This window comes from Leptinotarsa decemlineata, unplaced genomic scaffold (genome assembly GCF_025532065.1).
Source record: "Leptinotarsa decemlineata unplaced genomic scaffold, Ldec_3_MD MMD2_tig00001655, whole genome shotgun sequence".
NCBI classification, from domain to species: domain Eukaryota; kingdom Metazoa; phylum Arthropoda; class Insecta; order Coleoptera; family Chrysomelidae; genus Leptinotarsa; species Leptinotarsa decemlineata.
The window spans coordinates 25,840-52,718 of record NW_027412567.1 but is presented as its reverse complement, the minus strand read 5'-3'; the positions used below and the strand labels follow the sequence as shown (position 1 = coordinate 52,718).

General features: G+C 34.4%; 1 protein-coding gene across 4 annotated transcripts; it reads left to right on the top strand.

The window, feature by feature from the left end:
• On the top strand, window positions 1-25,940 carry LOC111513606 (transmembrane protein 222). Of its 4 annotated transcripts, none has more exons than XM_023169830.2 (3): window positions 1-222; window positions 627-905; window positions 25,658-25,940. In XM_023169830.2, the coding sequence occupies exons 2-3, from the start codon at window positions 643-645 to the stop codon at window positions 25,917-25,919; spliced, it is 525 nt and encodes a 174-aa protein (XP_023025598.1). In that variant the 5' UTR covers window positions 1-222; window positions 627-642; the 3' UTR covers window positions 25,920-25,940. The 4 variants fall into 4 exon arrangements, with proteins under 4 accessions (XP_023025598.1, XP_023025599.1, XP_023025597.1 ...); XM_023169831.2 differs by lacking the exon at window positions 1-222 and adding an exon at window positions 237-374; XM_023169829.2 differs by lacking the exon at window positions 1-222 and adding an exon at window positions 272-522.
• The last annotated feature ends 939 nt before the right edge of the window (window positions 25,941-26,879 follow it).

The window sequence follows — 26,879 nt, the reverse complement described above, 5'->3', positions numbered from 1 at the left end:
TTCAAAACCAACCTCACGCTAGTTTTAAATCATCATGAATACGTTTCAAATCATAGTTGATGTGACGAAATCGTTTCAACGCCAGAATGAATGTATTTGAATCACATACGAAAACGAAAATACATGAGCGCCAGAAAACGTCTATGGTGCTAATTAAGGAAGCAACGAGGGCTAAATTCGTTTTTCGGAAGCAATGGTCAAGAAACCCTAGAGTGAGAGAAGGTAGCAACGATTATATAATCAGAAGAAGAAGAAGAAATTTGAATTATCTTGATAATCGATTCGATATCTTGAATTATTATGATAATCGAATTATCGAGTATTTTTAATTCGAATTTGCCCATCACTAATCTTATAACTTATAGCACAGCATAGTAAGTAAGCTGTGCTTATAGTTGAATAATTCCGAGACGCAGGTTAAAAAGTCTGTGGCTGACTGTATCCATACATAAATTTTTAATAAACTTTCACGAAATGGAAAGAATAAAGATTGCTAGTGCTGATAGGTTGTAGTACTTTATGGTAAAAACCATCAATTCAAAATTAAAACATGTATTAATAAAAGTATGAATTGGACTAACATCCAGATTATATGCATGACTAGTAGATTTGAACTTATTTTTCAGATTCATTAATTCAGTAATGAAAAAGTTTATGGAGTCGAGTGAAATGAATGACTATTCAATAGACGAATTGAGAGATAAGTATCCTTTTTGCATTGTATGGACACCAATACCATTATTAACATGGATATTTCCAGTCATTGGCCATATGGGTATTGCACTATCTTCTGGGATCATAAGGGATTTTGCGGGACCTTATTATGTATCCGAAGACAACATGGCATTTGGCAGACCCACAAAGTATTGGCAACTTGAACCTACTTTAGCTAGAGGGTCCATCAGGTATAGAAATTTATACTTTATCAAGTACAGTTTTTCAAATCTAGGAAGAGACTTAAATGAAAGAGATTGGAAACTGTCGCAACAAGATCATTTGCGCATCTGGTGGCAGGACCATATTGGAATTCAGAAAGCTCTTCCTACATTTGGCAAGCTGTACATATAATATAGAAAGTATTTATCAGTGCTTAAGTAAAAACTAATATGGATAGTGGCATAAACAAATTCATAAATTCACAATATGGTCTGAACTCCTGACAGATGAAGACATGAAGGAGCGAGAAATGAAACTTTCAAAAACCTCTTCAGCAGAATGGACTTGAAAATCATAAAATTCAGAAAGCAACCCACCAAAGAAAGAAGGAAAACAATAAAACCGGGATCACAAAATAAATTAAAGCCATCCTACACTACGTCAGAGTAGTTACAGATAAAATAAGATAGATTCTAAAACGACACAACATATTAAACTATGAGAACAATCAGAAATTTCTCTCAAACAACTCAATAGACAAAGTTAACCTAAAAAAACCAAGGCATATATAAGATAGTTGTGAAGTTGGCGGTCATTTTCCAGTAGCCATTTTTAACTAGCAGCAAAAACATATATAATGTGAATGGAAATTGTATCACATACAGTTTTGCTTTGTTTCTTAATTAAATACAGTGAGGTTTATTTTGAGGTAAAATTAGGCCATGGTTTATGCTTGAACAAACACCTGCACGTTGTCTTGATTTCATTCAGGTTGGAGCCCAGCTCCCTTACCCTTTTGGCTGATCTTTGTCGAAGAAGGACAAATGGGTTCATGACTGAGGGGATTGAACAAACATTTCCTTTATATTTAGAAAAATGTTTCACTAGGCTCATGGCATTGACATTTTGTTTTGATAATCATATTTGTCTTGACTTAATGAATATATCTAGTGTATCATGATTTTTTTATGATTATCATCTCATCCTATTCGGAGTAGACAGTTTGAATAGACTATAGAATAATATACCTAGAGACGGTTCATTTGGGAGCCATCTGAAGGGTAGTTTATACTTGAACGAAAATTTTCAAAAATACTGTTTGTCAGAAAATGTTCAGCCAAGTTCATATTAAACACTTCAAATAAACTGAATAAATAATACACCAATGAATGTTTGATTTGAGAGCTGTCTAAGGGGTAGTTTATACTCGAATGAAACATTTCAAAAATTCTGTTTGTCCTTAAAGTGTTATGATTTATTTCAAAGCCATCTATGGTGTGGTTTATACTTGAATGAAATTTTCAAAAATTCTGTTTATATCCTTAAAAATGTTCAGCAAGGTTTATATGCAGTTCAGACCACCAAAGAATAATATACCCAAAGATAGTTGCGGAATTGGTCGCGGTGGTAGTGCGCCCAGTCACGATCGGAAGACCGTGGATTCGATTCCTGCCTCGACCAGATATTTTTCTCGAGATAATTTATCTGGTTGAAGCTGGGATGATTCTACCACCGTGTTAGGAATCACACGTTAAAAGGTAAGACCTCGTTAGTCCTTAGCTCGCACAAGTTTCTCAACTTCTGAGAGTTGTCGTTCATATGGGGGCGACACCTGATTAATGGAAAAACAGATTTTTAAACAGATAGCTGTCTAAGGGGTACTTTATGTTAACTATTATATTCCGGGCAAGCTATTTTTATAAAAGATTCTTAGAAATTCGACTTCGAAATGAAAATCAAACATCAGATGGTATTTTTGAAAACAATATGTTCAAAAACGAATTTTTAAATTAAGTGATACAGAAATATTTGCCTTTTTGTCCACTTTGGAGCTGTTTGATGATATCCTATTCTGAACCTACAAATAATTCTCTAGTAGAAACATTTCTCACATACGAAAAATGGTAAACTCAAAAAAGAAATAAATCTCAAATGTTCTCAATTCATCAATCTAACGAGAAAAACTCTCAAGAAATGTGGTGTCGAAAACCAAAAAACAGTCAACAACCCATTTTAATGCTCGTTTTTTAAGAGACTATATGGCTTTCAGTAAAAACAAACAAAAATTATATAATAATGAAGTACTGAATTTGGCTCATATATTGTTTATGTGAGCCAAAATATAACAGTGGTACTTCCTCACATAAATACTAACAAAGATTTTTTAGATTAGTCGAAGCATACAAAAAGTTGATAAGAATTTTACACAATCACAAAGATAATCTGAGTTATGAAAAGAACATAGGTCAAACAGAGTGATTTTTTTTTTGGTAGTCCGCAAAGTGAAACATGAAAATTCTTATGAAAATATAGTTGAAACAATTTTAGATGAAAGCCCACAATACCTTAGAAATGAGGCATGGAATAATGAATGAAGAATTGGCTAAAATATGAACTCTCAAAAATCACAACAAAATTTTGTGAGAGTGGGCTTGATTACACACCTGAATTATCCATTCTTGGGTGCTTCTCTACATGGGCTAATTGTGACAATAGTGTCATAGAAGTCAAATGCCAGAGATCTCTACCCGGAAAATTATAAATTTTATTTCATCAATATTGCTTCATCTGATATTTTGGAAAGCTATTAATGTTATTTCCAAAAACAGGGCATATTGAAAATCAAAAATCGTATTTGGTGTGAATTGGTTACTCACATTAATGAGGGTATGTAGATGCCAGAAAATATGAACTCGGAAATGGCAAATAGAAAGAGGACAACATTTTGAAAACTTTAATTTTTTGTTAATGATCTGATAACTTATCCATGCCACTGTAAGCCACTTGAATATAACCGAAATAATACTGTAACAGCTTTATCAGATAACGACTTGCATATTCAAGAAATTCTTATTGATTATTTTCATACTCTTAAAAATAAACAGTGTTGTGATTTACTGAAATTCATTCATTCATTCATTCATTTGACACTTTGGTACACTGAAGACATGTGCTAACTTCTTTCACAACACACAAATTAATATATAACAAATGCACCACAATTCGAGAAAAAACTCCACTACCAAATGCTTTCAAAAGAGTCATGCAAAAATTCCTCAAGACTGTTGTAACACTTCCATATGAGTAGTTTATTCACCTCAATATTGAAAAGTTTTTCTGATTCGATTTTCCTGCAAGTTATTAGAATAGTTTATTGCATTAAATAGTGGGAAGTAATTCTCAGTTGGTTCCCATGGTGGGCATCTCTTTCGTGAATATATTCGAATTTGTGACAAATATATTGATATTTTAATGGCAAAGGTAAATATAAAAAGTGCAGTCAAAGGCCCTCTCTTAGAAAAATTGGCCTACAACTATCTTGAAAACCTATATTAAATAATGATCTCATTCATTCAAAGACGTTTCTAAAAACATAACTTCACTGGATGATGGAATACCATTTATTGTATAAAAATCGCTGCTGAAAACTTTCCTAATAAATGATTTCATTGAATTAGATTTCGACACCAAGAACTGAATTTGTCTACTATTGTATAGATTTTTTATGATAACTCTACTTCATTTTTGCTGTCCACAGTAATTGCGGTATTATCAGCAAACATGGTTATGTGATATTCGGAAGAAAATTAAGACACATCACTTATGACCATATATGATTTCACCCATCCCAATGAATTGATTGGGAAACCTAGGCTCGCTTTGACAATCCTATTAAATTGTTACAACCAGTTTGTTCAAGTCAAGATGTGTATAAGTGAAATTTATTAAATGGTATGAAGATGATTTGATTGATTTGTTCTTCCTGAAGGTTATTATTAAAAAGTAATAACCATGTTGGTTATTACTATTACTAACAAATTTCTCAGTTTAGAGAGAGAACAAAGTATAGAGGGAAATATAAGAGCCCTTTTGAATATACTTGAAAACAAAAAAAAAATTACTGACCCATCAAGATCAATAGTGGCTCGAATATAAGGTCATTAACTTTTTGACAATACCATCAATACCCGCGTAGTTTTTATTTGCCATTACTTCAAGAGTATCTAGAATTTCCATTTTTCTGAAAGGGGATGTATCAAAGAAATACAGACTGACGGTATCAACAGAGAAGTTACAGGGAAGTGAAACATTTTGACTGAAATGTGTAGATGCAGCAGTAGATGAAAAATGTTCAGCAAAAAGTTTGAGGTTTGAACTCGAGAGGTGTAACTCTCGAAGCGAAGCAGTAACTCGTCTTGATAATGCCATCTGAGATGATGGCGAAACGTCGACTATCGAATAGTACACAACGGATGAACACCCGGAAAAACAACACATCATATATATATATATATATATATATATATATATATATATATATATATATATATATACATAGTAGAATGGAATAACATAAATTTATGTGAAGGTATGACATTTGTCAAACCAAAAACTCCATTAATGTTTAACTTTTTCCGTCGATTTATATGTTCAATTGATTGTTTTTTACTCATTTTTACTGCCCTGAAGAAGCTTCCCACTAGAAGCGAAAGCTTGGCAAAGTAAAGCAGAGTTTTTGATTTTTGATTTTTTGACTGAGAGACCCCGTTATTCCATTCTACTGTACATTTCTCCAGTCGCTAAATTTTCTCACCATGTATTCTGCTTCATACAGTAGAACTTCTTCCTTAGGGTTGATTTTTCTGAGTGATACTGTCGCGGCCCAAATGGCTCGCGATTGGGGGTTAACTCAAATTGTAGGAGTTATATAAAAACAATAATCATAAGTAGAAAATACTAAAGTTTATTGCAAAAAAAGGTAGAACAACTTAACCCTCAACAATGTTACGCTGGTTCAACAAGCCGATAATATAAATGAACTTTTACTAGATCGATCCTTAGGTACAGTGCGGTGCACTGAGGCTATAAATTTGGAAAATTGAATACTTTCGGAAGTTATTATTTTTGACAATTTGGCTTTTGACACATCTCCACCACACGTGAAAAAAAGGACCCCGCTTTTGAAAAACTTTCCACCTGAATACTTATCTAAAACAACCTCAGTGAAATAATAAAGTTAACATTTTTGGATTTTTTCGTGCAAAATGCTGTAAGACATATCCTGTGTAAATATACCGAAAGCTTGACATATAACAAAGAGTTTTCTTTGTAACAGCCCAGCTATTGACAACCTCACAAATTGAATCGATTTATATATATATATATATATATATATATATATATATATATATATATATATATATATATATATATATATATATATAGATATATACAGTGTGTCCAAGATAAGGATCCTAAGCATGGGAATCTCAGTACCTGTTGGAGATACAGCTTAGGTTAAATTAGGAAAAAGTTGTGTTCTTTGAAGCTTATTTACATGCCGTTTAGAAACTTGAAGAATTTTCATGGCCTGCTGAGATATTTGGGAAAAACGAGAATTTGACAATATCAATTTTATTTTTTTCTGACTTTATTTGAAAAGATATCAAAAAACGAATAACACTTTTTCATTGGCACTTTTAAGGTACTACACGATGGTATTTTTAGATTTTATATCCGACGTTTCGTTTTCAAGAAACCATCATCAACTTTATTTTTTTATATGACCCGAAACAAAAGTACACCCTGTGTCTGATTCCATTTTTTATTACGAACTCAACGATGTATCACATGCCATTGTTTTCTTTTTAGTTTAAAGGAAAATTACATTTTTTCTATTTTAAAAAAAAAATTTTAAATAGGCGTTGCAAACAAATGCTTTGACGTAAATACCTGTCACCGAGCCAGTCAAATATTATTTAATTACACGATAAAATAGTAATTGTCGTTGTTGTTAGCCTGTTTGTCGAGTTGTTGTTTTTAGAGTTATTGTTACTGTTGTCGTTATTATTGTTTATTGTTGAATAGATAATATTGTGTTATTATCGTCGAATATGCCGGGTGAGCATTATAGCCATGAAGAAAAGTTTGACATGCTAACGTGCTACATTTTGTGCCACAAAAATACTGTAAATACAGCAGCAATGTATCTTAATACATATCCAGAAAGAAAGCAGCGATGTTAGTCCGTTTTCTTAGAGCTGGCTCGAAATTTAAAAGAATATGGTTCATTTAAAAAGCCTGTTTCATCTCGAAAAAAGGAATCTTCAGAAGAAGCCCAAAATAATGTTTTACAAGCAGTTGTTGAGAACCCTGAAATATCAACTAGGCAAATCGAAATTAATGTAGGAGTAGCCAAATCCACAGCTCAATTTATTTTGCGTAAAAATAGATATCACCCCTATAAATTTAGGATTTGCCAAGGACTTAAACCAGGGGATTTCGAATGGCGCCTAAATTTTTGCGAATGGTATACACGCGCGTGTGAAGAAGATTATAATTGCCCTTCAAAAATAATATGGTCCGACGAAAGTATGGTCACTAATAATGGTATCTTCAACCGCCGCAATACGCATTACTGGGCTCAGCAAAATCCGCGTGTTAAGAAAATATCAAGACATCAAGAACGTTTTGGGTTTAATATGTGGTGTGCAATTTTAGGAACTAAAATACTAGGTCCGTTTTTTTACTATAATTCTTTGACCGCCGAACGATACCATCATTTATTGCAAAACTATGTAGAAGACTGTTTAGATAATTCACCTCTGGCACAGGTCAATAACTGTTGGTTTCAACAAGACGGTGCTCCTGCACATAATTCTAGACAAGTTCGAGAGTATCTTTCGCAGCGATTTCCTGGAAGGTGGATTGGAACCTTTAGTGAAGTGTCTTGGCCACGCGATCCCCTGACTCAACTCCTCTGGACTTCTTCATATGGGGTTTTGTTAAAAACCGGGTTTACCAACATTCTTTTGAAACTGAACAGCAGTTACGAGAATGTGTAACTGTCGCATTTAACAGTATTACACCAGAGATGTTACGTGATGTTTTAAGTTCTACAGTTAGAAGTTCATATTTATGTTTGGAAAATAACGGAAACCTGTTTGAACACCTCCTTTGAATTAAATAAAAAATGCGTTAATTTCTTTGTTGTTTTCATTACTTTAAAAAAATCATTATTAACCTACTTAAAAATACATTTTAAAAATAGAAAAAATGCAATTTTCCCTTAAACTGAAAAGAAAACAATGGCATGTGTTACATCGTTGAATTCGTAATAAAAAATGGAATCAGATACCGGGTGTACGTTTTTTTCGGGCTATTTAAAAAAATAAAGTTGATGATGGTTTTTTGAAAACGAAACGTCGGATATAAAAACTAAAAATACCATCGTGTAGTACCTTGAAAGTGCCAATGAAAAAGTGTTATTCGTTTTTTGATATCTTTTCAAATAAAGTCAGAAAAAAATAAAATTGATATTGTCAAATTCTCGTATTTCCCAAATATCTCAGCAGGCCATGAAAATTCTTCAAGTTTCTAAACGGCATGTAAATAAGCTTTAAAGAACACAACTTTTTCCTAATTTAACCTGAGCTGTATCTCCAACAGGTACTGAGATTCCCATGCTTAGGATCCTTATCTTGGACACACTGTATATAACAGAATAATTAGTGACTGGATTAACTATAAATCGATTTAATTCGTGAGGTTGCAGTCAATAGCTGGGCTGTTACAAAGAAAACTCTTTGTTATATGTCAAGCTTTCGGTATATATATATATATATATATATATATATATATATATATATATATATATATATATATATATATATATATATATATATATATATATATATATACCGCAGCTATTAGTCTAAGAGCCAGTGAGCGGCTACCTGCATGTATTTGACCAGACTTACGTTTTTGTACATTGAGGCCCCTATATCTACCGTACATGATATGGGACCTGACTAAGCCCAAAGTGGTGGACGCGGTGAGTGCGCAGGTAGGACAGGTATCAATTTTTTAGTAATTCTAAATCCTATTGACGACGTTTGCCGTTTTGATATTTTGAAATATATTATTATTGTGAACGGAAAATAATAATGGCTGAACATTACCTCGCGTTCAACGTTGTGGCAGACATATTTGAAAATGTTAAAAATAAATATTTTTGAAAGTAATTGACGAGATCTGCCATTGATACATTTCACTAATTATAGTTTCAAAAACCCACATTAATTAGGGCAGAAGTATTCAGTGCGTTCAAGCATCAGAAAATAACAAAATCTGAGATACTACCCGGCCAGATGTCTATGTATTACGATAACTGTTTTACATCAAAATAATGTATTTATGATTTACTTAATCACTGCATTAATTGAAATTAATATTTTTTATGTAGTTCATACAATATTTAAAAAGTTTGACAATAAAAAAAGACGATAAAATACGGAAAAATTTTAAATATCAAGGTATATTAAGGTAACATACATATTTATAAGTATTCATTATTCTTCATTCATCATCATCCGGGTAATGTTCATCGTTGTGTGAATTATCTTCATCATCAATTGAGTCAGATTCTGTGAAAATTAAACGTAAATTGTGAAATATTAATAATTTATAAATAGATTTGAACATATTCGATAAAGAATTGATTTTTATCAACTTACCAGGAATATTGGCGAAAAAAACTCTGAAATCATTGGTGGTGTTGAACATTCACCTTTAATTAGTCGTTGACTAGTTAAGTAATCAGGTATTTTGTTTCAGTTATTTCTAAAATTTCCTCTCTCAAAATAGCAGCAGCTGCTTGCAAGGTATCTTGGTCTTTTAGGTGCGCAAATAATGAGTCATCAGTAGTTGAAACGCCCTTAGGAGCAACAACTTTTCTTTTTTGACATCAAAATTTGAATGTTATCATTAAATTTCTTGTGAATTTTTTCTTGTAAATGATGCGCGGCAAATATTGATGCTTTATCGGAGCTTCCACTCAATTCTTTAAACATATCGGGATACTCTTTATGCAAATATGACAGAAAATAACAACGTCCCCGTTTTATGACATTCTCCTCAATTAAATTACAAATTTCTCTATATAAACGGTTTCATGTGTCTCTCGAGAGATATACCATGAAGTACGGAAAGGACTTTTCACCAGTGACCGTTTGTGATTTCTAAATTTTTGTCGACAAAAATCATGATAGTAGGTATACTTCATCAGAGGCAACACTTTGTATTTTTATCAAAGTTTCATTGTGAATTTCAGAATCTGGTTCCAACTTTGATAAGATATTTATTTGAAATTGATTTTTTTTTGAAGTACGTAACGGCTCATTCTTAGACTTATATTGTTTTTTTATCACAAATTCAGGTTTGCTGAAGCCACAGTTTCAGGATTCTGAACAGTTAATGGTTCTTTTGAATCTTCCAATTGTCTTTCCTCGAACGGCTGATCTACTGCGACGTTAATATTTTTTTCTACAACTTCATCTATCTCAGTAACGTTCACGTCATTCAAAACGGAATCCTGTACCATTGCATCATCAATTATATTGAACTATTAACTGATGTTGATGGTTGTTCAGTCGCAGACGACGACGTACTTTGTAATGAAACTTTTTTGTTGACATCTGCCAAAAAAAATGTTTTTTTAAAGTTGTAAACGTCTTATAACAACTACTATGATAGCCGGCATCAAAAATATATTCCGGTAAAATTACATCGTTGTACTTTATGAAGTTTTCGTAACCCCAAAATATTTCGACATTTTACCATAGTCTCTTCCGAAAATATTAATAATTTTTCAGTTTTTGATGTGTCACAAAAAACACACTGCACTTTATCTATTTCACTCGACATAATGTCAAAAATATTCAACAATTAATAATCCAATGAACAAAATAAAATAAAGCAACACTATCAATTTTTTTTAATTCACGCAACACGAGGCATCTATATGAAGGTTGACAAATATATTGAAAACATCTGACGGAAACCGTTAGATTTGAGATTATAATAGAGCCCTCTCTGGTATAAATCTTATATTATTCAAATAACAGGTAGTAAATATCAGAAAAAATGTTATAGGCTAGAATGAGTAAAATAGTAATACTTTGGAGTGATTAAGTAAATCATAAATACATTATTTTGATGTAAAACAGTTATCGTAATACATAGACATCTGGCCGGGTAGTATCTCAGATTTTGTTATTTGCTGATGCTTGTACGCACTGAAAACTTCTGCCCTAATTAATGTGGGTTTTTGAAACTATAATTAGTGAAATGTATCAATGGTAGATCTCGTCAATTACTTTCAAAAATATTTATTTTTAACATTTTCAAATATGTCTGCCACAATGTTGAACGCGAGGTAATGTTCAGCCATTATTATTTTCCGTTCACAATAATAATATATTTCAAAATATCAAAACGGCAAACGTCATCAAATGCATTTAAAATTACTAAAAAATTGATACCTGTCCTACCTGCGCACTCACCGCAACCACCACTTTGGGCTTAGTGAGGTCCCATATCATGTACGGTAGATATAGGGGCCTCAATGTACAAAAACCTAAGTCTGGTCAAATACATGCAGGTAGCCGCTCAATGGCTCTTAGACTATATTTTTATCAAATACTTTCTTGGTTTTTCTCATTTGGTCTTCAATCGAGGACCGCCTGCCCGGTACTGACGATGCCCAATAGGCTGAAACAGCTGTCTACCGGTGGCTCTTAAATCATCTCTTGATCAATATGGGAATGATCAAAAAGTACTATATCTATATTTTTATATATATATATATATATATATTATATATATATATATATATATATATATATATATATATATATTTATATATATATATTCCCTGGACTTCCTCTTTTCCTCTCGGGAATGTATAGATGGGGTCAAAATATCACCAGTACTTCATATAACTTTTTTTCCTAAAATTCTTCGTTACCAAGTAACGGGCCCTCGAAGTTACAAAATGAAAAATGTTTTTCTTTGATAACTTTTCAAGTGAATATTCAAAATCATCCAAATTTTGGTAATTGACTAAACAAATGAATTCCTTCGATGAGCTTTCATGCAGGAGTCAGTTGTTTTGCTACAAAGTCAGGAACGGACTACCCCCGATGGTCCACACCCCAAAACTTTGAAATGACAGATATTTTTCAATATTTTTCAATATATTAAGGTTACTTGGACAATTTTATGAATAAAAGTACTCGTGTGGAAAGTCGATCGGAGCAAAGTCTGATAAAAATGTAGTTTCAGTCGATCGACAGCAACGAGTCACCGATAAAATTATTTTCTCGATAACATCAATTTTAATATACATTATTTTATTATTTGTACATATTATTATTTATTTGTCTTATTGCATTATACTATTTATATATATATATATATATATATATATATATATATATATATATATATATATATATATATATTTGTCGACGTTTCGGTTCTCCCTTACCCCCAAGTCTCCTCACAGGCTTTGGTTAGCTCCAAGTACTGGAGCTGGAGCAGTTTTCTTATCAAGGAATTTTTTTATTGGCATTCGAAACATTTTTTCTTTGGCAGGAATGTTGGCAGAATTAAAGTGCATAAATTTCCCTGTAGGCATGTTCACTGAGTTTACATCTCTCACATTGTAGTGTACAGTTACTTTCATATGAAGATATGCGATACTTCAATAATTTAGCAGTCTGAACTATATATTGTGCATTACATGATATTATCAATATTCTTGAAAATTCGTGAAAGCTTGGGTATGAATCCAGTAATAATAGGTAACGAATTGAAAATTGTATTGATATGTTGAAATTCATTTTTATTCACTACAATTTTCATTTCAATTATTACTGAAATCACACCCAAGCTTTCACACAAATTTTCAAAGATATTGTTAAATTCAGTTTATTTGTTTTCAAGTTAGGGATAGGAAAAAAATTACGAAATTTTATTCCAAAACATCATCTCATAGCTACCTGATCACGACAATATTCATTGTCAAAATATTGGAAATTTAATGTTATCAAAGTACACTTGGGCTTTTGCTGCTATCCCAAATAATTTCAAGAACTTTGTTCTCAACTATGTATTTTTTGAGCCATTTTCAAGAAAGTATGACAAAACTGAGGTCAAAATCTGCCTACTTCTCAGGTAGTGACACGCTTGAAGGGTTTTGTGACTTGACGCCGGGGTCAATATTTTTAAGTTATCATAACGAAACCAAAAGGCGGACCGCTCGTGATGGTGAAGATGCACTCATATGATACGTATCGAGAGGGTTTGATTAACTGAAAAATAACATGTCGTCACCCTAAATTCAATATAGCCGAACTCCCAAAAATGATGGGCTCTGTTTTTCATGCAATCTCAATAATATGGATGTCAACTGAAAAGTTTTAACGGGAATAATGGTGGAATACAAGATGGCCGCCGGACTAATTTCAAAGAGTTTTAACAGACTAGGGATCTTTTCACATATAGTCAGTGGGCATACTTGAAGGCTGGCTGTAAATCAAATCATCTAAAGGAACGATTCGGTCAGGCCACTCTCATCTTCCTACACTGTAGACTGGACTGACAAACGTATACAATAAACTGAGTTCACTGTGTAAGTTTGAAAATGTCCGTATAGGACTAAACTGCAGTAACGTTAGTTACAAATGAAAGTGGTAAAAAACAGAAAGTTTCATTACTATTTTCTTCAGTATGATTTCCTACTACGTAGTAACGGCTACATCCATCAATTTATTCAAAGAAAATAATTGAACAAACTTGAAATTAAAAGTTGGGTTATGAACAACTACGAGTGCAATTCAATTGCAGAAGTTTGATTCAAAATGTAGAATTTGTTGACAAAAAAATTAAAAAATCTTCGTATACTGAAACATATGGTATTTTTGGATTCCTTGGGGTGAGAAGGTTTCGAATCCGTCAAAAACGGGTCACTTTAGGTTTTTACTTCTGGTCGTCCGATTCCGATGATTTTGACATCAATGGATTTTTTAGATGTCAAAAAACATAGCTAATCATTTTACGAAGCCAAAAGGACCTCATAAACTATTTTCGATATACTAGTAGCAACAGGTCGATGTGGGTACTCATTTCAAGTTATTTCATTTGAAGACTATAAAAAATATAATATCGAGCGCCTAATGTGGAACAGCATAGGAAGAATTGCAAAGAAAATCATTGAAAAAACTTCGGATCGTCACGTACAACATGTCAAATGAAAGAAGAAGAATTGCAGAACTCATCGACAAAGAATAAGCAAATATGGCGCAACATGTCAGAAAGGCACTAAGCCACATATTCGTTAATGATAATTGAATCTCAACGTGCAGCACATTAAATGTAAACGACAGAGAAAAAAAAAGACGACGTAACAAGTCAGAAGGATACTGAGCCGTATTTTTGTTAATAATAATTTATTATCAGCGTGCTGTACATCAAATGAAATGGAAACGAATGCAGAATTCATCGACAATGAAAAAACAAAGATGGCGCAACATGTTAGAAGTGCACTAACCTGCTTCTTCGTTAATAATATTTGGATCGTCATGTATAGCACGTCAAATGAAAGGAAAACGAATGCAGACCTCATCGACAAAGAAAAAACAAAGATGGCGCAATATGTCAGAAATGCACTAACCTGTATCTTCGTTAATAATAGTCGCATCATCACGTGCGGCATATCAAATGAAAAGAGATATGTTGAATTTATCAACAAAGAAAAAACAAAGAGGCAACCAAAAGAACACTGAACCGTATCTTCGTTAATAATAGTCGGATCGTCGCATTTGACGTAATTCATTCACTCAAGACTGAAATGGTCAGAAGATACCAACGGATATGTTACGGTGACTATAAGTTCTGGTAGGCTTTGTTAGGTATCGAATGATGCGTGCAATTTCGTTAATTCCAGCGACATGATTGTTCCAAGACATATTGGTGTCCATTTCAACCCCCAACAACCTTATCGAAGCAGAACGTGAGACCCCAAAAAAATTTTCAAAATTCTGTAACAGAAAGACAAAACTCAGTTGCGGAACGCTTTTATCTACTCACGTTAAGTATGTGTCGGTAGTGTGTAACGAAGTTTACCATTGAATTCACTCGTTGCGCCCTCTGGATGATGTTTGTTGCGATGTACCTTAGATGGTAATATTTATTGTTTATCATTTCGAATCCGTTGTATACAAGGCTTTGGAAATTGAAAAAAAAACAACGTTTCAACGCTTTGTAGACATGTTTGATGCTCTATAGGTGATTTTTGACCAACACTCATTATCCATTTTTTCAATATTATCCCGATTGTATGACCAGCACACATTCAATATTATCGTGATCGCGCGCGATCGCGATGAAATATCAATTCTTTCCCAAATCTAAGTATATTTTTCTGACTTCAACATGATTATTATGATTACATTCTACGAAAAAAAAAATGCTGTCAATTATAATGAATGAGTCAATTTCGGTCCCGACGAAACAAACCCTATAAATACCCATCATTCGCAGTTACTTTCAATATCTCACATTGGTGTCGAGGCTAAGGACAATGTCTACCACGCGGACGACTCGGGTTCGATTTTTATAACCATAAACGTTTTTTCATTAGAATCACGTGTCAAGGGGGGCCCGAGGGGTGATGCGGAGTCCCAAGAGGGGCCGATCTGTGATGCGGAGTACTAAGAGAGCCGAGGGGTAAGGGGGCCCACGCTTGAATCTCTCCGATACTCATTCCATCCTGCATCGATTACGTCACACATTTCCTTTCCCCACTCCCGTTTGAGCCAGAACATACATTGTTCATCTACTCACTACTGGTCTCAGACCTGTTTCAATATTGAAAAGAGGGTTCAGTGAATACCTATTGCCTATTACTAGTGACAAAAGTTGGTTCCGAGCCCTCATCAATTACAGCCCTCTATGGTTTATATTTGTGCTGCCCCACGCTGTATGGTGTGAATTGGCGTCACATCCCATTACAATTTTAAGTTTGTTTGTTTTGCTATAGTCGATAAGTCGTCTAACACTTAGGAGAGGTACGGTATCCAAATCTCCCGGAAAGTAGGCGGAGCAGGCCATAATATTCGTCTTACCCTTCTTGCCCGATAGAGAAATTTGGATGGCTACCACGACTTGGGTGCAGAATGTAAGCAAAAAGTAATAAATACCGTTTCTGATGACCAAACATACTCTGGGTTTCACCCCAGAGCACGCTATTACCTGGAATATAGCTCAGTCCGGTTACTCGGCCTGTATTTCCTGTCCATGGTTCTTGCAGGAAAGCAAGGTCGATCAATTCGTCCTTGAAGTTTTTACCAAGGACGTATGAAGCGGCGTTGGTATGTTGTAAGTTTGCCTGCAAACACTTAAAGTTAACGAAGTGTTGCCGCAAACTTGAAACTCCTCGACTCTAGGAGGGAGGAGAGTGAGGATCCTCAAAGACACTTCCACCCTCCGTTCCCAGGATCGAGGGATGAATAGGCTCAGACGATGAGGTCTGGATACCTGCCGTCTTTGAGTTGCTTGGTGGTTTTTTGGATCCATTTGACGAGACGATTCTCGTCTTCGGTTTCGAAGAGCCAAGTCCACCCTTTTTCCCTGGTTTTCTCGATGAGGCGTTATCCGTCTTCGTTTCCTGAGAATTAACTTTTTCTCATCCTTGGGATGGGTGTGAGCCGCTGGTTTATCCCTATGTTTGGGTAGAGGTTTGATTGAACTTCTCCCCCATAGATGGATTTCCACTCGACCCCGCTTTATTTACTCTAACGGGTACACTATAGTGACTCGGTTGAATAGTTGATAGACCATGGTTCATTTTCCTCAATCTTGTGAGGACCTGGTCTGAGGTCAGTATGTGACTCCCTCCGTCAGGTAGGTAAGCAACACAGATGTGTGGCTTCGGACGTAGGTCCCCTGTGACGCATTTCAGAGAAGCGCCCTACCACGGTTGCAGGGTATTAACTACACCCGCAAGCCAGTCGGCGCTAACCTGATCGTCACAGATGACCTATAACCATCCAGGCCGAAAAACGCAGCTCTGGAATTGTACCTGTGGCCCATCAGCTATACAGCGAATAAAATAGCCCCCTGAAGAGATTCCAACTAATTGGCCGTTAATGAGGTAGTCGGATAATCAAGGTGCGAGATTCCCACCTTGATATCCACGACAACCTTCCCATATGAGGGTGTTTTTGCACGTCAGCTAGACCTGACGATGCCTTAGATTCAGCCGTGCAGGGTTTTCTCGCCTCTGGTTTCGGTGAGTCATCATTTGAGCGCAAAAGTTTACTAAACTGCTCATGGGGGGGTTTGTTCCTCCACCGGAGACAGATTCTGCCTACGCCGCTCAAGAATTTGCTGCAAGGCGGTTTCATAAGATACTCTGCTCTTGAGGAACCGACTCAGTCGATTCCTGGCTGCACCACCAAAACTTTTTTAGGTTCAGTTATTGGATCAGAAGTTGGAGAGGTGAGAAGCTCTCGCTCCTGATCTGAAGTTACAGGGAGGTCAGTTGAAGTCTTAAGCTCGACATCCATCTCCTCTGTATAGACTCATCGTCAGAAAAAAAAATTAAATTTACTCTGTCCATAAAAGCCCCACGAGTAGCTAGAGAAAGAAGGTCAATCACCTAGTATCTCGAAGGTACCGTTAGTGACAGCTTATAGGCTCAGTGTCATTCATCCTTTCTGCACGGATACACACACCTTAGGATTAAGCCATCGTTCGGAAAATAACAGAACAACAGAACCACAAGTGATTCTGTCATACCCGTATCCAGCGGGGCTACCGGAAAGCAGGCATCCGATGGCAGCTTTGCTCAACCTCCATATCCCAAGCCAATGTATTCGCAAAAGCAGCAGTCGCAGTGGTTCAGGCAGTGAAAAATGAACAAGGACAGCCAACACGCCACGGCTAATGACACGAAGGGCGTTGGATTATATTCGACAGGTGTCAGTGCAGTATTCTTCACTGAAGTTACTCCTGTATATGCTATTGGCGATACAACTGCTGCAATAGATTTTCAATTATTGGAACACAATTTTAGACCGGTTTCGGGCTGTTTGGCCACTCGTAAGTGCAAGGTAATGTCTATCATCAACATAGAGTTGATGATTTCCGATAATTAATTGAAAATCGAATTCCTTCAGAATATCATTCCTCGAACTAAGCTGAAGCGGACAACAAACAACAGGTTTGTCGTCGCCCCATCTGCCTGTGAACGAGGCAACCAATCGAATATCCGAAATTTGCCCAGTTCCTCGTATAAGGAAAGAAAACTTTTCACATATAGTCAGTGGGCATACTTGAAGACTGGCTATATATCAAAATCATCTGTATGAACAATTCTTTCAGGCCAGTAGTAGTTGTTTTCTGTTAGGTGTCAGTCCATTAACCTACAGTGTAGGGAGTTGAGACTGACAAACATGTTGTTTGTTGTCCACTTCAGGCTAGATTGAGGAATACTCTGAAGGAATTCGATTTTCAGTTATAGGAAATTATCGACTTTATGTTGCACTACCTTGCACTGACGAGTGGCAAATAATTGAAAATATATTGCGGCAGTTGTATCGCCAACAGCATATGCAGGAATAATTTCAGTGAGGAATCCTGCTCTAAAACCTGTCGGATATAATCTAACGCCCTTCGTGGTATTAGCCAGGGGAGTAGTTGCTTTCTGATAGGTGTCACTCCATTAACCTACAGTGTAGGGAGTTGAGACTGGCCTGAACGAATTGTTCTTTTAGATGATTAAACCAGGAATCGTTTAGAAATATAACAAAAGAATAAAAACTCGATAATGAAAAAAAATAAAAACAAGTTTTTATTCATATGTTCTAAAATAAAGAAAATAACCTTTTAATAGAATCAAATTAATCAATTTATTACATCGCACAATTCATATGATATGAAGTCTTATCACGAGTTTGTCTGTATAGATAAACATGAATACAATATGTACTTCGATCTAGTTTTTCTAAGAAATAATTACATTTTTTTCAATAGGTAAATATTTCTGCCTTGCACTGACTGGTTCGAAGTTAGAGGACGATTTATTAGGGTTGTTTTAAGAAAGAAAGAAGATTCTATTTATGCGGAGTTACTTCGTTTCCGAGATGCAGGGCACTGCAGTTAAAAAAATAACGTTATTTATGAAATATCATGAATTTCTCAAACCGATTTTGTTGAAATTTGGTACAGTTGTAGTTGAAGTAATAAGGCGCTTATTTAGCCCCAACTAGATAGAAATTATTAGGACCAGTGGCGCACTCAGTGGGCACCTCAGTTACAAATATTGAGAAAAAGGTACGTCGCTGTTTTGTTTTTTGTTGGTTTTTTATATCAAGCAACTGAAAATACAACTTTCTGAATTTTTGTGTTTTCTTCGTATGTAAAAAACTTGATTTTTAATTATTATCGAAAAAACATCTCGCCTATTCATCTCAAACTTGATACTAACTTTTTTACTTCTTTTAATCCAAGCTAATGAATGAATTGTGACTTGATGTTCAGGAAAGTTCTGTAAGAAAATTGAGTATAAATCTGTAATGCCACTGGTTTCAATAGATTTACTATGGAAAAGTCAATAGTTATAGTTTTTTTGTCATATCAGTAATATTTTGAGTTGTCAATTAGCAGTGATTCTATCATGAATGATTTTACTAACGCTGAAGTCAGATATTCTAGTAGACTAATTCCATGTATTAAAACATTTAGAATGCTACATGCAAAACTAAATGAAACTGGAAGTTTTGATGGAAAAGCAGGTGGTGGAAGACCAACAACTACAAAAACGCCTGAACTGGAAGAATCCATACCGTCTTTGATAGAAGAAGATCCACCAATTAGTACCATAAAGATTGCACTGTAGCTTGAAGTAGGCACAAAACAATTTGGAAGTTCCGAAAAAAGACTATAGTAAACTCATGAATATTATGCACTTTAATATACAGGAAGTGATTCTACTGAAACATAAAATTGATTTCCTATTTATCACAGAATACTGATTTGAGGCAGGTTACTTCAAATACACAACTCTGATGGAATACACGCTTATTTTTAAATTTTGCAGAATAACTTTCTTTTGAGGAGGTGTATGTATATTTGTGAAATCGGAGTTGAATGTTTAGTTTATCTATACATATAGATCCCCAAATTGTGAAGTTGATATATTTTTTGATACACTGTATGAGTTGTTATATGAAATTCATGATAATGAATCTTAACTTTATTAAATTACATCGAAACATCTGCACCAGAAGAGTAAATAATTTTTTTTGATTTAAATAAATGTAGTTGATAAAGATATAAGAAAAACCACCATATCAAATTCATTATGGGATGTTATATTTACAAATACTCGAACAGAGAGAGAAATTAATAGTGAAAAATACACATTTTTCAGCTCATAGATTTCAGGTGTGTAACGTATCTTACCCCTAAGCATATCCTGAAGCTGCTGGATTCCATCCAGAAAAGATCCGTCCGCCTGATTGGATACCCGAACATCACTTGCAACCTTGATATCTGGAACACCGAAGAAAGGTTGGGGATTTGTTTCTCTTGTATAGATACCTTCACGGAAAGTGTTCAAGTGACTTGACACATTTGATTCCACCAAGAGCATTACATATCAGAAATACGCGACCGATTGAGGCTGCTCATCGGTTTGAGGTTCAACTCAGTACACCTCGAACTTCACTGTTCAAGAACTCTTTCATTCTATTTATGTGGAATAAACTTTCTGAGAACGTTTTTTTTTTAATGGATTTAATCTCCAGCAATTCAAATCCAATGTGAATAGCTATTTTCGCACAGACACCGCTCTTAGAGCGCCTTAGAGATTTTCCTTTAGTGCTTGTGTTTTGCCCTTGAAAAAATTAATTTGGCAGATAACTAAAGGTCGATTCACACATAGCAGTGACGTGACCGGCACGTGACTTCACTGGCGAGATGGTATTATTTTGAATGGGCGTATTCACATCTGCCCAACGCACGACCGCGACAGTGCAAACAGTGATGTGACCGGCAAGCAAACGTGAATTTTTATTAGTTCCTGACGATATTTTCGGATTTTACGGCCGGCAGTGAAAGTGTTTTTTGCAAAAAACATGGAAGAGAAACTTATTGATTTGATCCATGGTTATCCCGTTTTGTATGACATGTGCAACTCAAAATATATGGACTCTCATTTTAAAAATGATATATGGAGTAAAGTAGGAGCGGAAATGAAGATGGATGGTGAGTAAAAAAACTTTTAGAATGAACACGGGTTCCATAGGTACAATTTATGAATATACATTTTTCATCAGATTTTCATCACATGTTCATTCTATGAACAAACAATAATTTGTGTTTTAGTTTGCTCTTATTTTTTAACAATTTTTATTAGTAAAAATAGGTTATGATAATGTTGAGAACTAAAGGTAGGTTAGGTTTATTTGTAATATATTTTAATTTGATGGGACATTTTGTAGCCAGGGGAGAGATCCGGCATTGGAATTATAAAAGTCAGTGAATGTTTCTCGTACGCGAAATGCATGTGTAGTGGCATTTTCTCCTTGCAAATGTAAATTCTGTAATATGCGATTTCCACCTCTAAAATCTACTTGTGATGTAACATAATTGTATGTATTACAGTCGTATTTCTTAATGAAATCATGCAGCAAGCAGGTGCTTAAAATGATGTTATCTGCGTATTTTGGAAAGGCCTGAATTCTTCTATTGTAAAGCCTAAATTTTTTAACCAAAATACCAAAAGTGTTTTCTGATGTCCTCCTGGCGCGACACAAACGATAATTGAAGTTACGCTTTCGAACATCTAGATTATCTCCTGGATATGGTTGCATTAGGTACGTTTCCATAGGAAATGCTTCGTCACCTACAATGAAATATGGAACTTGGATATTTGTATTGGGTATGTTAGATTTTGCTGGTATATTCAAAGTGGAGAAGCCAGCACCAAACTTAACTTTGAGGGAGTATTTCCAGACCCTTCCTTAGTTATTTATTATAAAATTACTAATTATTATCCAACCCTATGAGCCATGATTATTTTATTTTTTACAGGGTCGTTCAGTTCAACTTAATTTTAACTTAATCTTAATTATAACCTGTGTGCCAAATTTGATTAAGATTGATCAGATGATGTAAAAGTTAGGGTAAAAAAAGTAATTATTTTTCTTAACTTTGGCGCCTTCTAACTTTCTTATGAAACATTTTTGAGCAAATTTTTTTATGAAAGTCCATTTATTTTAAAATTCTCTATCACGTATTAAGATCAATTCATTTTGAACTGAACCACCCTATATAGGTACACCAGATTGAAAATAAACACTCACCTCAAACAAACAGCGAGTCTTCCCCTTGCTGTGATAGCTTTTCTCTCAAAAAACTTTGCTGCGTCGTCTACCAGTTCCTTGTACAATGTAATAAATTCTCCTTCGGTACTTCTCTTTTTACATGCTGGATGAGCCCAGTGACGTCTTTCTACTTGTTCTTCATCCAAAACCATAGCAATCAGCAAAAGTTCTTTATCGGAGAATATTTCCATTTTAAATAGTTAGCTAAACTGCCACAGAACTGATGAAACACTGATCGATATGGATAGAAATCACTGTTAGTTTACGTGTTTAAAAACACGTGCCAGTCACGTCACTGCTATGTATGAATCGACCTTAATAGTGCTATTGTTAAACATATTATAAATGATAATAACTTAGACTTCTTCGTGAATACAATAAGTAAGGAACAATGGCAAGAAATGAACTCTGTCACATATTTCAAAAATAAATTTCTATCCTTTTTCAACACAATCATGATTTCCTTCAAAAACTGTTTTCCTGCTAAAAAATTTAAATTAAATCATAATTTGGACAGTAATCATGAAGTAGCTGGCCTTTATTTTAGCAACCACTATAGATTCTTGCCACGTTGCGTCTTTAATACAGACAGTAGTAGGATCTGCATATACTATTTGAAGTTCAGTATTTGTTTTTGTTCAAGTGATATCGCTTAGAAATATTATGAATAAAAGTATACCAAGAACTGATTCCAATGGCACTCCACGGGATACGATCTGAATATCACGTCTATTATTGTTGAAAATTACAACTTGTGTCAGTTACTCAAGTCAGTTCAATAACTGTTTACTAGTACACACTGGAGGTATGCTAAGATAATTTTTAGATACTTGAAAAGTACAAAAATTAATAAAATCAACGTTTTTCAAAAGAAAATACAGATCCTCAGCTTCAAGGCTTTCTATATGCTGATTGGACTAGTAATTTTATTGACAGGTGATCTTATACCGGATTTGTTTTTAGATTGAATGGTTCTGTTACTTCTTAAGAAAGTTATTTCTGACGAAAGTATGAAGCATAAACGGTCGCTTTATCCAGTATGGAAGCCGAATATATGGCTACAACTGAGGAAGCTATATTTGAAAAACTTGATGCATGAATTTATACAAATCCAATTGTATCAAAGTTTTCAATGACAAAGTGCATTGTGTCTGTTATCAAATCTATCTATAAATGTGAAAGTTTGTGAAGATTGATGTATGTACATATGTATGTTTGTGGCTCTTTCACGCCTAAATGACTGAATGGATTCAGTCGTTTAGGCGTGAAATACAGCTTATACATCAGAATAACATATAGGTTACAATTTACAAAGATTTTATGTAATTTTGGTCATAATATAACGATAAGTATCAATAAGTCGTTACCTATACCGGTGTTACATGCATATAATGTACCATAAGATTGTTTATCTTAAATAGTTCTAAATAAAAGTCCGGGATAGCATATATCTACATATTATGTGGTAGCCACTATATGCAAAATACTGAGCTATAAACACAATTAAATTGGATATTTTTTTTACAATGCACATTTTAGAATATCTGTTAAATTCTTATAAAAATTGATAAAAATGTCGTTTCCAATTATTCAATATAGATAAACTTTGTCTTTTACACTAAGTGACTTGGATGAATCGTTTAAAAGTTATCACGATAAGATTAACTTGACGCAACGCATGAACCATTACGCGTCGCGTCTACTGTAAGACGACGGGGCTATGCGCGGGAGTAGAGGGGCGGTCTAAGCAATGAAGCGTCATCGCCGAGAACGCCGGCAGACGCGTGAGGGCGGACGTCGTTGACGGTTGTGTTAGTTTTGCGGATTTCTTTATAGTTAACATAATTCGTTTCTCGAAGCCATTTATTACTCAGCGCAGTTGGCTGAGTAAAGTAAAAATATAAATTACTAGGTGCCGCCTATTCTTATATTAACGTACATCCGAAGCTACTGAATCTAGAATCTTGAAATATGCAGGTAGGTTCTTTATATAGCGTAAATAAGCATCAATAAGGAATCTCCACCCCAAGGGGGAAAATAGGGGATCAAAGCTTTGAAGTTGGAAACCTGAAGTTTTGCGTTGGTAAAGAAATATTGTAACTATTTGTTTAAAATGGTCTGTCACGAAAATTAATGTGACAAACCAAATTCTACGCGGGGAAAGACGCGAGCAGCAACTAATGTATCATAAGAGGTCCAAGCATATTGATACTCAGTAAGCTAGTTCAGTGATCCAATAATTTTTCTGGTCCAATATTTTTTTTAATCATGTTGATATTCTTTACCATTTTACTAGATAAGAAATTTCTAACAAACTAACCAAATTAGATCATTTACGCCCAGATGAAGTGTCTGCTGATATTCTCACGAAGGCTGTGAAAAGCATAAATTTTCGATGTGAAACATCTATAATCTCACGTTAAACCGATTTCTGGCACGGCGATGCATGCAGTGGCGACAGGTAGTCATGCGCAAGCAACTGTGCGATTATCTTCCCACTGGTTCGGAGTATATGCGTCCTCATCGCCATACTGTGCTCGGATACGTATAGTGTATACAGTTAAAAATAAAATGTCTGAAAGTGATAATTCAGAAAGTGACAGTGATAATTCAGAAAATGAAATTGGGGAGCCTCCTGCAAAGCCTTCAGTAATATATTGGCCATAACTAGGTAAGATTCTTGAGTTCACTAATATATTAAAGTCACATTAAATTTTTTTATGTATATTTTGATTACATATTTCAGTACTCAACAGTCATCACTGGGGTCACCAAATATTTTTATTGATGTTTCACATCTGCCAGGCGTTCCCTGACGGCTCACATTTTTTTGTACAAATTGGGTTTGTGTAGATAATATTGCATTTTTTGAGTGGGGGTGACGAAAGCCTGCAAAAAATTAAATTATATTTATATTCTGTGATATCTGTAATGTTCTATGACATTAAGAAACTTGATGTTTAAAATAAAGAAGTTAGTTTTATACTGAATGCTCAAGGGCAACAAGTGTTTCATTTCTTTCACGTTTTTTTCACAATATAAATTACTGAACTGTCCAATTAGTCAGTAACTTGTCATATTGATGAATTTTGCCTACAAATTGAATAATCGATTGAATAAAATTGAATTTCTATACCTTCTTCAGTGTTCGGCGTTTCAGAAAACAATCTCTTTCCGTTTTTAAAACCCAAAATTCATTTGAAAACTCTTGCCTTCATTGTAAATAGCTTATTTTTTTTATATTCGTCCAGATGTCATATGCGATAATGTATATACATGAATACATATGGAAAAAGATTGTTGTCTGAAACGTCGACTACTAAAAGATAATAAAAAAAAATATTTTTTTATATTGCAATTTATAGGCAAATTATGAATACGACAAGTTACTTACTATTTGGACTCTTCAGTGGTTAATATTACGCACTAGCTTTTATTGTTAACAAAGTCACCCATTCGTTTTTTGAAATTATATGGTAACTGATGAACTTTTTCGTGTTTTTTTCATTCAAGTTATATAATAACGTTTGTTTCCAATTTTACAGTGGCTGGGATGCAGCGGTAACAGAAGCTTCCGAAATATACAAGGGGCGGATGCACAATCTGATTTGCGATAATTGTCATTCGCATGTTGCAACTGCACTGAATTTAATGAAGTATAATGGCTCTTCAAATTGGAATATGGTGAAATTAGCATTTTCTATGATCGTGTATGGCAAATTTGTCTCATTTTTAGCATTTGTGAAAACTTGGTTACCGTTTACAATTTTAATGTTACTAATACTACTTTGTATATGTTTTTTGTAATTAAACTAACAATACGTGGTTTTTGTTGTATGTTATCCAACAATTAGATAATATAAAAACCCTGTTTTCCCGTATTCCCCGTTATTCATTAATGCATTTACGGCCACTAGAGAAACTGTTTGATACTGAGAATGATATTTTGATTCATTTATACTTTAAAAAATATCCATAAAAATAATAACTTAAAATGATAAAGTACGGATGTAACTAGTCCCCCCGTCCTAACATTTGGCCAGATCAAGATATGAAATTCGGGCAAAATTTTTGAAAAAAGAAACTATTTTTAGTACCTCCTGATGAAAAAAGCCAATAGTGTGGCATCACTTGCCACCAAGAGGGCGCTATAACTTTTATGTATATATGTATGTTTGTAGTTCTTTCACGACTGAACATACATACATAAATACAGCTCATACATCAGAATAACATATAGGCTACAATTTAGAAAGATTTGTGTACTTTTGGTTATAATATAACGATAAGTATTAAGTAAGTCAGAAAAATTATTACTCCCTGAGTGTATGTGCGTGCCGGCTCGCGTGAGTGTGTGCGTGCAAGAATGTGTGCGCGCGCATGTGTGTATGTATGTACGTTTGTTTGTGTATATGTATGTATATTTGTGCCTCTTTTACGCCTGACTGAACGGATTTAGATGAAACTTTAATAAATACAGCTTATGCATCAGAATAACATTCAGGCTACAATTTGCAAATGTTTTGTGTAATTTTATTCATAATATAACGATAAGTATTAAGTGAGTTGAAAAAGTTATTGCTCCCTGAGAGCTATCTCGGCGTGCCTGCCTATACCGTTAAAGTTACATGCAAGTGATTTACTGTAAGATTGTTTATCTTAAATAGTTCTAAATAAAAGTCCGCGATAGCGTATACCTACATCTTATGTGGTAGCCACTATATGCAAAATACTGAGTCATGAATACAATTGAATTGGATACTTTTT

Excerpts from the sequence above, each read along its gene's own strand:
- LOC111513606 (XM_023169830.2), top strand. The coding sequence starts at position 643 with ATGAAAAAGTTTATGGAGTCGAGTGAAATGAATGACTATTCAATAGAC. Across the intron at positions 906-25,657 it reads TTAGCTAGAGGGTCCATCAG|TGGCTGGGATGCAGCGGTAA; the intron begins GTATAGAAATTT and ends CCAATTTTACAG.